The 15,580-nt window shown below is 36.3% G+C and overlaps 1 protein-coding gene across 1 annotated transcript in view; it reads left to right on the forward strand.

Moving 5' to 3' along the window:
* Nucleotides 1–2,351: 2,351 nt before the first annotated feature.
* Nucleotides 2,352–15,580, forward strand: part of LOC131167526 (uncharacterized) — a 29,520-nt gene continuing 16,291 nt past the window's right edge. The window contains exons 1-3 of the mRNA XM_058126330.1: nt 2,352–4,574; nt 6,369–6,485; nt 6,641–7,035. Coding sequence (XP_057982313.1) covers nt 2,550–4,574; nt 6,369–6,485; nt 6,641–7,035 — 2,537 coding nt within the window. The 5' untranslated portion in view covers nt 2,352–2,549. The remainder of the gene's footprint in view (nt 4,575–6,368; nt 6,486–6,640; nt 7,036–15,580) is intronic.

Genomic DNA, 15,580 nt, shown 5'->3' on the forward strand with positions numbered 1-15,580 from the left:
TCCTAAAAAGAACATTATTTTTAACAATTTTGTTTCCAACTACCGAATGATTGGAAATGTTTAAAGAAAGTGTGTTTGCAGCGCAAAATGGTAAATTATCTCTCATACCATACCCCTTTTACTCCTCACAAGATTCGAGTCTTAAGCCCTCCAACATATAATACAAGGTTTATCTATTGAAATGTTTCTTAGAAAACATTTCATATAAATTTTAACTAACAAATCTCTAAAATTGAGATAAGTTTCTAAATTTGGTATACAACATCAACAACAATAAGCCTTAAGTCCTATTAGTTGAAATCGCTTACATGAATTCTTTTTTGTCAATTTATTCAATTAAGAGCATTTTCCTTCACTAGATTAAGAACTGTTAGATCATTTCTTACTACCTCATTCCAAGTTATTTTAGACACACCCTTATCTTTTTCATGTAAAAAATAATAATTAATCCACTCCAACTTAGAGATGTGCTACTAGGTCAATGTTTCAAATTTTTAAACCATTTAAGTCGTCTCTCTCTCTCTCTCTCTTATCTTGCCTTTGACCAAATATACCTAAATTATTATGTATATATTTTGTTAGCACCGAAAGAGTCCATGGGTGATACACATGAGTGAGCACCAACTTGACCCAAAAGCTTAAACTTATTGGGTATTGGGCCCAACCATGTATATAAGCACCCATCATCCACTCAATATTTCCAATGTAGGACAAACTCACAAGTTAAATTTTCAATAATCTTTCCCTCACTTGTAAGTTCCAAATGCTCTCCCTTGAACAGAAACCGTCTCCCTTATGAGAGTAAGTCTAATTCCCCAACAGTTGCTTAAGTGGGTCTTACCATTGGCGCTTTATGTGCCTCGGATTGCATTCCACGTGCCTCCGAACCAATCCTACCTCCCACGTCTTGACTCTATTTAGATCCATCCTCAACTTAGATGATTCTTATTAACCTCAGTCACACACTTGGTCCTTCAACTGTTAGCATGTTTGGAGAATTATTAGCTTCACGTCTCAAATTTTATGATGTCGCTCACCAGAGTTACAAACTGTTGGCTCTAATACCACTTGTTAGCACCGGAAGAGTCCATGGGTGAGCTTTATATACATGAGTGAGCACTAACTTGACCCAAAAGCTTAAGCCTATTAGGTCTTGGGTCCAACCATGTATATAAGCACCCATCATCCACTCATTTTTTTTTCAATGTACATAGAACTAACTCACAAGTGGAATTCTCAAAATATTCATTCCTTAATTTATCTTTTAATATTATACAACTCATTCACCTTAACATTTGCATTTCGACAACTTGTACCTTTTGTACATGTTATCTCTTAGTTGTGCATAGTTGGCCTTTAGCATTATTATAGTACTTTCTTTTTAATTTTAAGGTTAGTTTATGATCATATAATACACTTAACACACTTATCCATTTTATCCAACTTGTTTAAATTCTATATATTTCATCTTCTTCAATTTCTCCTTCTACTTATATAATAAATCAAAGATATCGAAATCTACAAATGCTATTAATTTCTTGATTATCAAGTTTAATCATCTCTACTACTTCCTAAGTTATTGAAATTACATTTCATATATTCTATCTTATTCTTATTTATCCTAAAACATTTAAATTCTAAAGCAATTCTCCTAAATTTTCCCCTTAACTCCTACTTTTGTCAATCAAGACAATATCATCTACAAACAATACAACCTAATCCTATGTTTGGATAAGCCTTAGATTTGGATTTGTATTGGATTTAAATATGATGTAATATAAAATTATACTGAAATTTGTTCAAATTCACTCAAATTCAAATTTAAAGTTTGAAATCCATGCTTCCAAACGGAATTTTATTTTGGTTATCCATAGTAAATTCATCAATATAGAGTAAAAATATAGACTCAAAGTAAAACCTTAATTCACACCTATAATGATTGAAAAATTGTAAATTCCCCTCTTTCTGTCTAATGGTAGTCTTTGCATATTCTTGTGCATATCGCATAATAATTTCCCTAATTATTTTAAAATATGCTTATTGTCTTATTTTTGTATGCCAACTACAAGAAACTAAGATTAGGTAACCAAAACAAAATTAAAATATAAGTTTCATTCACAATGTAATTAACCTTCTAAATCTTAGCTTTCAAAATGTGTGTTGGTAGATTCTCTTATCCTTAATTACAAATTATCTTATAATTAAAATATTTATAAATCATAAATACATATATAATTTAATAAATAATTTCTATTTAAAATTTTAAACTATTCCCTATCCATGATTCCTAAAAAAAAAATTTAAAAATGTGAACCACACGTGTGCCAAGATATTGTAAGTCTTGTGGAGTTCGATCATTAATGCATATAATTGTAGAGCATTTGTTCGATGATACAGGAAAAAGAAAAATCAGCATGGTGCAGTTCATATTATTAAGATTTGAGGACGACAATGCATTTCCTGATCATTCATCTTTTCTTAAACTTTCTGACGTCGTCACTCTCTGATTCTATTATTGTCAGTATTTATTTTGGCCAATCCTTTCCTATATGAAAAGGATAGAGCTGCTTACAAATCTGTTCGGTGCATGTAACAATGGAAGATCAATTGCTCAGTTGCATTCTCAAATCTTCAAAGCTGGGCTTGCCCATGACAGTTTCTTCGCCACTAATTTGAACACCCTCTACGCTAAATACGCGTCTCTTGATCTCGCACGCAGGGTGTTCGACGAAACGCCTCACCGAAGTGTTTATCTGTGGAATGCTGTACTGAAGAGTTATTGCAGAGAGAAACAATGGGAAGAAACTCTGCGCCTTTTCCGCCATATGGGGATTGAGGAAAGACCTGACAATTTCACATTACCCATTGCAATAAAGGCATGTGCGGGGTTACGGGCGCTAGAACATGGCAGAGTGATCCATGGGCTTGTCAAGAAGAATGGTACAATTAGTTCGGACATGTTTTTGGGTTCTGCGTTGATTGAGTTGTACTCAAAATGTGGGCAAATGGGTGAAGCTTTAAAAGTTTTTGAGGGATTTGGTCAACCAGACATTGTTCTGTGGACTTCAATGGTTACTGGGTATGAACAGAACGACAATCCCAAAGAAGCACTGGCATTTTTCTCGCAAATGGGGATGGCTGAGCAAGCTGGTCCGGACATGGTGACTCTAGTTAGTATTGTTTCTGCCTGCACTCAGTTGTTGAGTCTTAAGTTGGGAAGCTGCGTTCATGGTTTTGTGTTTCGGAAGGGTTTTGATACTAATGTATCTTTGTCCAATTCATTGTTGAATTTATATTCGAAGACGGGATGTGTGAAATTTGCAGTTAATTTGTTTGGGATGATGCAGGAAAAAGATGTGATCTCATGGAGCTCTATGATTGCTTGTTATGCTCAGAATGATGCTGCTGTTGAAGCATTAAATCTTTTCAATGAAATGATTGATAAGAAATTTGAACCCAATTCCATTACCATTGTTGGTGCATTACAAGCATGTGCAGTTTCTTGTAATTTGGAAGAGGGGAAAAAGATCCATGAGCTTGCTGCTCGGGAAGGACTTGAGTTTGATTTCTCGGTCTCTACATCCTTGATTGATATGTACATGAAGTGTTTGTCCCCTGAAAAAGCAGTTGGCCATTTCCAAAGAATGCCGAAGAAGGACGCCGTTTCTTGGGCTGTTGTGTTAAGTGGGTATGCTCAAAATGGAATGGCATATGAGTCAATTAGTGTTTTCCGCAATATGCTGTCTAATGAAATTCAACCTGATGCTGTTGCAATGGTGAAGATTCTCTCAGCTTGCTCAGAAGTTGGTGCACTTTCGCAAGCTTTTTGCCTTCATGGTTTTGTCATTATTAGTGGCTTCAATGATAATATTTTTGTTGGGTCTTCACTCATTGAATTGTACTCTAAATGTGGTAGCTTAGATAATGCTATCAAGCTATTTAATGGAATTGTTGAAAGAGATGTTGTCGTGTGGAGTTCAATGATTGCAGCTTATGGAATTCATGGGAATGGAAAAGAAGCTCTAAAAACATTCAATCAGATGATTAGTGATTTGGTAGTTATGCCTAATGGTATTACATTTCTTTCAATTTTGTCTGCTTGTAGCCATGCAGGTCTGGTTAGAGAAGGGATTGAGATGTTTAATATGATGGTGCATGACTACAAATTGAAGCCTAATTCAGAACATTATGGAATAATGGTTGATCTTCTTGGCCGCACTGGAGAGTTAGACAATGCTATGGACATTATCACCCAAATGCCAGTTCCAGCTGGGCCTCATGTTTGGGGAGCCTTGCTTGGTGCATGTAAAGTCCATCAGAATATTCAGACTGCTGAGATTGCAGCAAAAAACCTGTTCAAGATCGATCCTAAACATGCAGGCTATTACATTCTGTTATCAAATATATATGCTGGAGATGGGGAATGGAAAAGCATGTCAAAACTTAGAACTCTAATAAAGTCAAATGGTTTGAGGAAGATGCTTGGGCAGAGTGTGGTTGAAATTAGTGGCAAGGTCCATAGCTTCTTAGCTGGTGATAGACTTCACCCAGAATATCAACAAACTTCTGGGGGATGAGAAATTTGGAGTCAAGAATGAGGAAGGAGGGTTCTGTTCCTGACCTGGAACTTGTGCTAAATGATGCAGAGCTAGTTTATAGATTTAAGGGTGTATACATCATACATGAACACAGAATGTTTTGGAGCAATACTTTGGGACCTAAGCTGACCACCAGGGATGTTTACCTACTCGTCAGATTTTGGACTGCAAAAAATGTCCTTTCTATCTGAGATTGATAACTGAAGTTTCCGCAGTTTTCAAATTTGTCATAATCATGGAGTGGAAAAGTGTATCTTAGAAGGCTGGGCAATCCTCTTAAAAAGCATCCTTTGGATGGTCCTCTTCAACAAATGAAAGATTCATGTTTGAAGGGACAGTTAGGCTAACTATGACAAATGATCTAAACATGCGATTCCTTCCTGAAATGGATGCCACTCAAACATATTACAGTGGAGCGATTGGAAATAAAATATCATGAAGCACTCATTTAGCTACATGAGCTGCATCGTAAGATGCCACTAGGTTGTTTCCCTGTTTCAGGAGCATTCTCCAGGGAGCATTTTCCTAGCCAAGCAAAGGATCTCAGTTTGCAATGAAAGGAACAACTTAAGCATGCAGCAACAGGTCCCACTCAGGAAAAATCTGTTGACCCAAAGGCCCAATTAGGAATTTGGAAAATATTGAGGAAAGGAAAGGAAAGGAAAGGAAAATGTATTCATGTTTGGTTATCAAGGGAAGTGAAAAGGAAACTAAAATTATACCAAATCAACAAACTAAATTTTATTTTTACACAATATTAACATTTGATTTTTCTTAAATTTTAATTATATTATATATATACATATATATATATATATATATATATTAATAGTATTTGATATGGAAAGAAAATATAATGACAATTATTTTTCCTTCTTTTCCTTTTTCTAAACCAAGTTGTTGATCCAAAATGGCCCTAAAGGATGAAGCATGTCTTATGAACCTGCAACAAATGGTTTGCTGATCAAGATGACTACTTCCTTGAAATTTTTGCCTACTTCAACGAAATTGCTTGATGTGTTGTCTAGGTTGAATCACCTGAGAACTTGTATAAGTTGGCCCTCGCATCACCATCAAGAAAGTTGAAAGATCGATGGAGAAGTTGTCTAGCAGAAAATATCTTTGCGAAGGCGTCTTAGAGTTGAGCATTTTGCTTTCTAACGATTTGCATTTTGTACAATTTTAGAGTAGAAGTGATTTAGCAAGTTGGGCTTGGATTCTATCAATGGAAATTTGGGGTTTTTGCTTCTGTTTTATAGACCCTAGCCAGTTACATGTGCTTAGGATTTGTACATGGCTTTTTGATTTTCACAAACATTTGGCTTTTGACCATTTGGTAAAACCCTTTGGTAATTGTCTCTACAGGGGTGCTACCTCTGATTGTATATGCAGCAGTAGCACGCACACCCTCCTATGGAAATTGTAGGAGTTTTTTCCCATTTTATAATACTCTGATTGGGAAAAAAATTCTCAAGCTAATGCTCACGTAATCTCACAGCTTAATGCTGCGAGATTTTAACTGATGGGCCGCTGGAAAGACGACGCGTGGCAAGAAGAGAACTAAATCTCGCAGCTTGGAGCTGCGAGATTTAAAGAAAGCAGCCACCAAGAAGTTGACACGTGGCAGTGGAAAGGTGGCACGGAGGAGAAAAAATCTCGCAGCTTGGAGTTGCGAGATTTAAGGGGAAAAGCCGGCGATCAGGTGACACAAATCTCGCAGCACCGTGTTGCAAGATTTGTTGTAATAATACTTGATATACTAAAATTCAGGCACAAGCCCTTTCGCCGACGGCATCACCGCAAGGGCGTAGCCGCAAGCATCCGCCAGTTCAACGAACGCATCGGCCGCCTTGGACACCCACAATTTTGGCCCGCCAACCAGAACAGGTTTCACTCTTTGCTTAAGAACTTTGCTGTTGCCTTTACTGCTGCCTCTAGACCCATTTGATTACTCAATCTACATCCCCAAAATAAGATTTTGAGAACGAATTTCAAAAAGAAGGAAGAAGAATCTAGCAAATTTAAATTCAAATAAGGGGCAGGTTCTCGCTGTAGGCTCCGGCGATCGCGTTGAGAACGCTGAGACCGCCGACAGTGAAAATGACGACGTAGACTCCGACTCCGCAGCAGCGGGCGTAGCCGTCAGTGGCGTACCCAGCATTGAGCTCATTGCAGCAGCCGACGAGGTTGAGGCCGGGCTCGGCGATGAGGTGGTCGAAGAGGGTGAGGTTGAAGTCGCCGGGGACGAAGAAGACGTCGTTGACACCGATTTTGATGAGGTGGCGGCCGAGGGTGGCCTCGGAGGACGCAACGACGGAGGGTGCTACGGAGCTGTGCATTGCGGTGGCGGAGCCGTTCGGTGGGTTGCCTACGTCGCCATTGGTGGGATTGCAGGCGTCCAGCGCACAGATCTTCGAGTCCATGGCCGACGAAATTTGTGCCACGCGTCACCCTAAATCTCGCAGCTCCAAGCTGCGAGATTTGCTCCACCCTGCCACGTGTTAGATTTCCAGTGGCTACTTTCTTTAAATCTCGCAGCTTGGAGCTGCAAGATTTGGTTCTCTCCTTACCACACGTTGCCTTTCTAGTAGCCCATCAATTTAAATCTCGCAGCATCAAGCTGCGAGATTACGTAAGCATTAGTTTGAAAATTTTTTTCCCAATCAGAGTATTATTTAATATTTTATTTATTCTTAATAATAAAATGGGAAAAAACTCGAAATTGTAGACGGGTAGTTTGCTTGATCTTTTTTTTTTATTAGTTTTCTGTTTATTTTGGGGTTTCCCCCTCCTGTTATATGTCGTCTGTGTAGTCATTCTTCTATTATCAGCATGAGAACGTAAGTTGTAGGCCTTGCTTGGTCGTCCACTCATTTCATATTCAGCTGCTAGAGTTACATGGTGTCATTGACATGTAGTGCTGCTGTGCTTTACCATTGTTTGATCTTTAAACCTAAAAAACAAGATGACATATTTCCGTCAGAACTGAGCTCTGAATACCTTCGAGAGCATATTATTGGAGTTTTAAACGACTACCCAAAACACCTGTTTGGAACTTGGAAAAAGAGAAGACAAAGAAAACAGCAAAGAATCTACTTTTTCATCGTTTAAAGAAAATGATAAAGAATGTATATTAATATATCAATGGACATAAAATGGATTTCATTCACCATTAACTTTTAGGCTCCCATTTGAAACTAAAAAAAAATATGAAAGGAAAGTAAAAGAAAATATAAAGAAATCAGATTTCTCATGTTTGATTATTAAAGAAATTGAAAAAGAAAAGATGATATATATCGAATCAATGAATAAAAATTTAGTTTTATACATCATTCATGTTTAATTTTTTTTAATTTTTTAATTACATTAGAACAAGCTTTTATTTTTAGTAGTATTTGATATAAAGAGAAAAATATAATAGAAAATGAGTTTCCTTCTCATTTTCATTTCCTTTCCTTTCCCACCAAATTCTTGATCCGAACATATCCTTAATTTTTCTTAATTTTTATTTGTATTTGAACAAATTTTCTTTCCTAATTATTTTTGTCACATTTTAAAATTATGTACACAAACAACAATATGAAATAGAGAAAATCAAAAGAGAGAGATTACAACAAATTTACGTGATTCGACGGTGTACCTATGTTCACAAAGCCTTTGCACAATTTTCACTATATCATCAAACGAAAACTAATTTAAGCTTTCGACTCTTGACTATAATATGCATATAAAACCCATTTGAAATCCTAAAATACCTCATATGACAATACGATTACACTATGCCTTGACTCAATCATATTGAATTGCTCCACAAGGAGATAAGGCTTGGTTTTAGAACATAGAGAGGTTTCGTGTATAGAAGGCTCAGGAGCTCTACGTGATGTAAAATGGAAGAAGAAAACGATAAATTTAAAAACAAGGAGAAGCAGAGTTCTGAAAACTCCACACTTCATTGATAAGAAAACGGTCATTATATAGGCTAAAAAACAAATGGTTACAAGCACAAAAATAGGCACCACTAACATCATGCTAAACAACTCCTAGACACCACTAACATCATGCTAACTATTTCCTACAAGCTAGGCAATAAACAAAATACATTCTAATGTGTTGCTACTAATTTATTCAACAAACCCTCCCTTAAAACTGATGTTCCATTCATAACATTAGTTTAATAAGACTCAAACTTTGCAGCGTCATCCCTCAGATAAAGTCCTTTGAACTGCAAACACCAAGTAACTCCCTGAGCTTCTGAAATGTTGGAAATTTGATAGGCTTCGTTAGAATATCAACAATATGGTCTTCACTTCTGCAGTAAACCAGATTAATAACTCCATCATTCGTGAGATCTCTCAAGAAATGATACTTCACATCTATTTGCTTGCTTCGATCATGTAGAACAGGATTCTTTGAGAGCTTTATTGCTGAATTGTTGTCATAGTAAATGAGAGTAGGCTCATCTTCTTTAAATTGCAGCTTTTCAAGAATCTTCTTCAGCCAGATAGCTTGACAAGCACAAGCTGTTGCTGCAACAAATTCAGTTTCAGTGGTTGATAATGTGACAATTGGCTACTTCTTTGATGACCATGAAACAACTCCTGTTCCCAACATGAAAACATACCTAGATGTGCTTTTTCGATCATTAAAATCTCTTGCATAATCACTATCTGTAAAGCCAAATAAATCTGACTTTTCTCCCTTTTTGAAGAACAGCTCAAACTCTTTAGTACCTTGCAAGTACCTAAGAATCTTTTTTGCAGCCAAAAGATGAACCTATGTTGGACACTCCATGTATCTACTAATGACACTTACAACATGCATTATATCAAGACTTGTTGTAGTCAACAACATTAAGCTCCCCACAATCTGCTTGTAAAGAGTACTGTTAACTTTCTTTCCTCCATCATCCTTGTTTAGCTTTAAACTAAACTCAGACGATGTATTCGCAGGATTACAATCCTTTATCTGAAACCTGTCCAAGATTTCTCCCACATATTTCTTTTGAGAAATAAGAATGCCAATAGAAGACTGCAACACTTCTATGCCAAGAAAGTAATGCATCATGCCATGATCAAACATTTCAAATTCAGCCATAATGGATTTCTTAAAGCTTTCAAACATGGTTGTTGTGGCGACCTGCTATTTATATCATTTATATATATATATATACATATAACACAAATATCATTTATCTGAAATACTACTGATAATACCCTAGGCTCGAAGGAGGACTGAGAAAACCTTGTATTCGTACATATCTACGCAGTGGTATGCAAAAACTGGGAACTACTATACATAATACCAGAGAACTATAATATCCTGGAGTATATTTACAACATAAAATACCTAGTGACCACATCAAAACCTGAGATCAGCAAAGGTAGCACCAAAACAACCTCTACCCGCGAGCTTGATCTACTCGCCTAACTGGATCTCCTAAAAAATAATAAGTCACTAGGATGAGACAACGCTCAGTAAGTAGAAATATGCTATCACTAGTGTGTGGCGGCTAAGTTGTACATATAATAACTGAAATAACATTGATAATGTAAAATGGATACGCTGATATACTATACAAAACACATGTAATGTAGTTTCAAAATATAACTGTGATCTAAGCTTGCTATTTGTACATACAGCTAATATAATAATAAAACTGCTGCTGTGTAATATATCTGTACATAGGAACTTCTGCTATACCCTGTGTAGTAACCCGACCCAAAAAAAAAAAAAAAAAGATATTTTGGAGAAGATATTTTGAGATATTTATATATAAATATCTTGGAGGAGATATTTATTTAGATTACTTAAGGGCTAAGTAAAGATTTATTCTATAAATTCTCTTATCCTCTCTCATTCTCTCATTCTCTCATTCTCTCTTCTCGCTCTCTCTCTCCTCTCCTCTCTCTCCTCTCTCTCTCTCTCTCTCTCTCTCTCTCTCTCTCTGCCTCTCTCTCTCTCTCTCTCCCAATGGATTTATTCTTTATCTTCCTTATCTCTTTACATCTCCTCTCTCTCTCTCTCTCTCTCCTCTCTCTCCTCTCTCTCTCTCTCTCTCACAATTTCTCTCTCCTCTCCTCTTTCCCCTTAAGATCCTTCGCCGTTCGTCATCCGTTTCCAAAACGGAGGGTACTGCGTGGATCAGAGAGGAAACTCTACACTTTGTGGGATCGGATCGTCGTTTCTGGAGAGTTTCGGGTTGGTTCCCAAGAATCGAGGTAGGAATGCTGATTCCTAATTTGATTGGATATTTGGATAGCAGTAGAAAACATAGTAAGGTTATGTTCTGTGGTTTTAGGGTTGCGGGATCTTGAGTTGTCGTTTGGACGTTTCGTACGAAGTTTCATTTTGAATATAAGGTAAGGGGAACAACATTACAACAGCTATTTTGGAAAACTAAACCGCTAAAAAACTAGTTTATGTTATTATGTATGATTTAAATGCTTATTTGTGAAATTCTACCGCGTAGAAATGCCGATTTGACGATTTTATGGTTTTTGGTAAAAACGAGGATTTCGACGTATGATCTCCAAATTTTACAAACATCTTTATTTGTGTTTATACTATAGTAGGAGAGACTCGATTCCTTTATTTATTTAGTTAAACTATGTATATTGAATTTCTATCATTTAGCGGGTTTTTGTATTAAACTTGTGTGATATATGTTGAAATGGAAATGAATGTATTTTCTATACTACTGATATAGAATATGGGAATGAAATTCCAATTTGTTATACTGACAATGTGATAAACAGAGGCTGGTGATAAACCGAGCCGCATCAGTAAACAAAGAGGGGTAAACCAGGTGGAAAGACGCCAGTTTGAACCCGCTGGAATTATTTCTATATTATTGATATAGATTATGGGAAATAAAATCTTATCATATTTGTATAAATTGAATTTATGATACACGGAACCACAGCTTGAGAGTCCCGGGAGGGTTGAAAAATACTTTCTTTGCAGAGTTGAAATAAACTACTGTTATATGATACGGCACGATATCGTAGCTAGATGTACACGTGCAACCACACGTACTAAACGATGTGGGTACCAAGATGGTCGGCTAGCAGGGTGAAACCATTGGCTGATATTGGGCCAATGGAGGCAGTCGGATCGTATGTAGGTACTCGACAGTGTCTGCACGAACAGGGCATTGGACGAGTACCAGTGCACAACCCGAGCCACGGGGTAAAACTGGTTATAGGGATATTTTGCTGTTGGTCATCTGATAAATCATTAAATGGTCGAAAGACAGATGTGGAAATTTTGTAATATGAATAATGATATACCTGATGCATTACTGTATTGAAAATATTTGATTTATATTCCAGATGTTGAATGAAAATATGCATGTATGCAGTCACACACTGTTGTAACTCCTTCTTCCTTACTGAGAGGTGTCTCACCCTATCTTACAACCTTTGTTTTCAGGTCCATCCGTGCGTCGGTCCTAGTAGATAAAAGGACTAGGGAGTTTATTTTGGTTAGCTTACGTAAGCATCTAAATTTTTGTACTAAACTTGATGAAAGTCCTTTTTGGAGGGTTGTAATATGACGATTACTCTAAGTCCGAATGTATGTAAATTATGGATGTATTAGTGAACTCTGGTATAAGGCTAGTAGTAATCCCAATGGATGTTTATGTTTTTCCGCGACATTTACATCATGATTATGTATGTTTTACACCTGTATGTCCCTGTTTAGGGCGGGTTGTTTCCATATCTTGAACAGGTATAGGTATTTGATGTATGTGAGTGACACCTGAGTCCGTGTAAAGGGCCGGGTCGTTACACCCTGGGATCTGTATGTCATGATATATCCCCTCATGATAGGGTCGTGCAGCCCGTAGGCTACACTTTCTCTAGTTGGCCTACCAGACAAGTCAATCTGTATCTTTAACATCTGCCAATTTGTATCAATCTAGCCCACTGCAATCACTCTGAGCAATCTCTAACCTCTATCTCGTCTAACCAGCTACCTCAAACCAGCATGCTGGGGAGACTGCAATCTCTCCTCGCACGGTTAGATGGAATCCACATACTATCTAAGTCATGTGGTTGCATGTGTTTGAAATAGCAACGATACCGTACTTTACTGTATATCTCTGTTTGTAATATCCATAGGGGTCTGAAACTGTGTAATACTGTATATATATAATTATATATTTATCTTGTTGCTTTTAACATGATTTCTAAACAACCATAACACTTAATTCTGCACTGTAAATACTGTAATACCTAAATAACATAACTGTAGCATCTTGATGCTATAACTGTGAATCTAACTATATAATCTGTCTGTATAAACTGTCTATAATATCTGTAATATCTGTGTATAATATCTGTAATATCTATTTGTACTATCTGTAATATCTGTATATAGTATCTGAAATATCTGTTTGAGTGTTATGGTTTTGAATCATGTTACTCTGAATAATGCTGTAAATCATGCTTTCTGTTATTAAACTGTATATCTAGATATCTGTAAAATTTCACAATCAACATATTAAACTATAATAAACTCAAGCCACACAACTGTGTAATTAAAATCTCATGCTTCATTTCTGTAATTCTGCTGTAAAAATAATATTCATGATATTCTGGAAAAATAATCTGATCTGTATGCTTGTAAATACACATTCATAATCTTCTGTTATACATATTAAAAATCTCTAGCATAGCATATTTCCCTTACCTAAACTCTAGAAAACCCTTACGGTACTCTGGCCCTATACCCGCAGGGTTAATTACACAACATCCAAAAAACAACATCGCCCAGAACAAAATATCAATATTTATTTGCATACAACATTTCTTATAATTGTGGAGAAAGCAAATATTGAATAAAATGTCTTACCCTGAAATTGAGATAAATTTCAAACCAACTCCACCAACGATCAGTTCCAGCAGACTTACAGAGAACTTTACTAGGAGAGTCGTGGTAATAAAGGTGTAGTCCCAAGAGGGGGGTGAATTGGGTTATTAACATTTCTTTTAAATCTTTTTAAGAATTCTTAACCTCTTTTAATTCTTTCAAAGATTTCTTGTCTTCTTATTAATAAAATTTAATTTTTTTTATTCAATCCACAACTACACAATACAAGTAATCAAAACAAAGTTCAATCAAACAACCAATTGATTTGTCAAGTATAAGTTAACTGCAACACTATTTGATGAATGCTTGCAAGATTCAGCACTTCTAAGCAAAGATTTAGAATGTAAGCTTAACCAAAGCTTTGGAATATAAACACACTCCAATCAATGTCAAACTTTAAACCATTCAACTAATATATTTAATCAATATATTAGATTCAACTTTCAGCTTTTGTTGTCAGCCCTAGGTATATATATTTGAATCAAGCCCTGTATATATGAAATTGTTTCTTCAATGCAAACCACAACTCAAATCCCAAACAACTCAGAATTTAAATAAACTCTATAGTTAATTTGTCTTTGGGTGTTAACCAAACAACATACTTCCTTTTGAGGTTTCAGCAAAGTTTTGATCAACCAACAATTTGAAAGCAATCAACCAAACCAAGATTAAAGTATACAACTTTAGTAATGTAAGAACGTAAGATGGTTGTTTGTTTATATAAACCCTATGGATATGAATTTGCTTCATTTGATCCTTGTAAGCACTTTGACCTTACTTTTACATATGTGTGCCCTGAAATAACATCACTTAACCAAATATGTTAAGTTCCACTTGTTTGTTAGCAACAAAACAAGATTTTAAGCGTTGTAAGGCCAACACTTCCTTTAAAAAATAAGTTTCTATACGATTATACCAAGCCCGTGGGGCTTGTTTTAATCCATATAGAGCCTTCTTTAGTCTATACACTTTATGCTCATTTCCAAATTTCACATAACTAGAAGGTTGATTGATAAATACCAGTTCCTTCAAATGTCCATGGAGGAACGCCAACTTCACCTCCAGTTAGAAAATAGGCCATGAGTTCTGAGCTACTAATGCAATCACCAATCTGATTGTGTCATGCCTTGCAACTAGAGCAAATACTTTTTTATAATCAACACTGCACTCTTGCTTATATCCCTTGGCCACCAAGCGTGCCTTGTACTTGTTGACTTCACCATTCTCCTTCAGCTTTGTCTTGTAAACCCACTTCACACCAATTATTTTGTGCCCTTCTGGAAGATCAGGTAACTCCCAAGTGTCATTCTTTTAAATGCCTACAATTTCAGCATTCATATCCTTCCACCATTTTGATTCTTTGACAGCACTTTCAAACACTATAGGATCACAATCTGAAAATAAAGCAAAATGAGTGAGTTGGTCTTCAGATTGATCAATTCTGATTACCTCATAATCTGACATCCATGTTGGTCTCTTTCGAACACGATGAGAACGTGATTCAGTTGCTTCTTCTGGTGCTATTGGAGTGACTTAGGAGACTATAGGAGTTTCATTTTGAGGATTCTCAAATGCATCATTTGCTGGAGCAAGGTGTTGCTACGGCTGGTTTGCTTCATCACCATCTTATCTGTAATTACCCAAAATTTCTATCCATTTTTTTTTTATTAATTCATTATATGTCATGCTATAAAACATAATCTCTAATACCCTGTAAATAAACATCTATCATCTTCACGGCCCAGAGTAGGCACCATGGTAACCTGTGCAGTTCCTGTATTTAACCTATGCAGCGGAAAAACATAACATCCAATACATAACCCAAAATACACAATACCAAAGTTCTACGGACCCACCTGTATATATATACACATATACATCATTTCCATAAATCCCAAAATACTGTGGGCCCTACTATCCAGTCCAAGACTCACCCTTAAAACTATGCTAATTTAGCCGCCTCCTTTACCTTTAAGCCAGCCCTGCCCACCTCTCTAGGTTACCTGGAATATTTATAATGCTAGGGTGACACACCTCTTAGTAAGGAGAAAACATGTTATTACCAGTGTGTGGCATATGAGTCTGTACGTAAAATTATAATCTTTAGT

The sequence above is a fragment of the Malania oleifera genome, chromosome 11, assembly GCF_029873635.1.
Source record: "Malania oleifera isolate guangnan ecotype guangnan chromosome 11, ASM2987363v1, whole genome shotgun sequence".
Lineage (NCBI taxonomy): Eukaryota > Viridiplantae > Streptophyta > Magnoliopsida > Santalales > Ximeniaceae > Malania > Malania oleifera.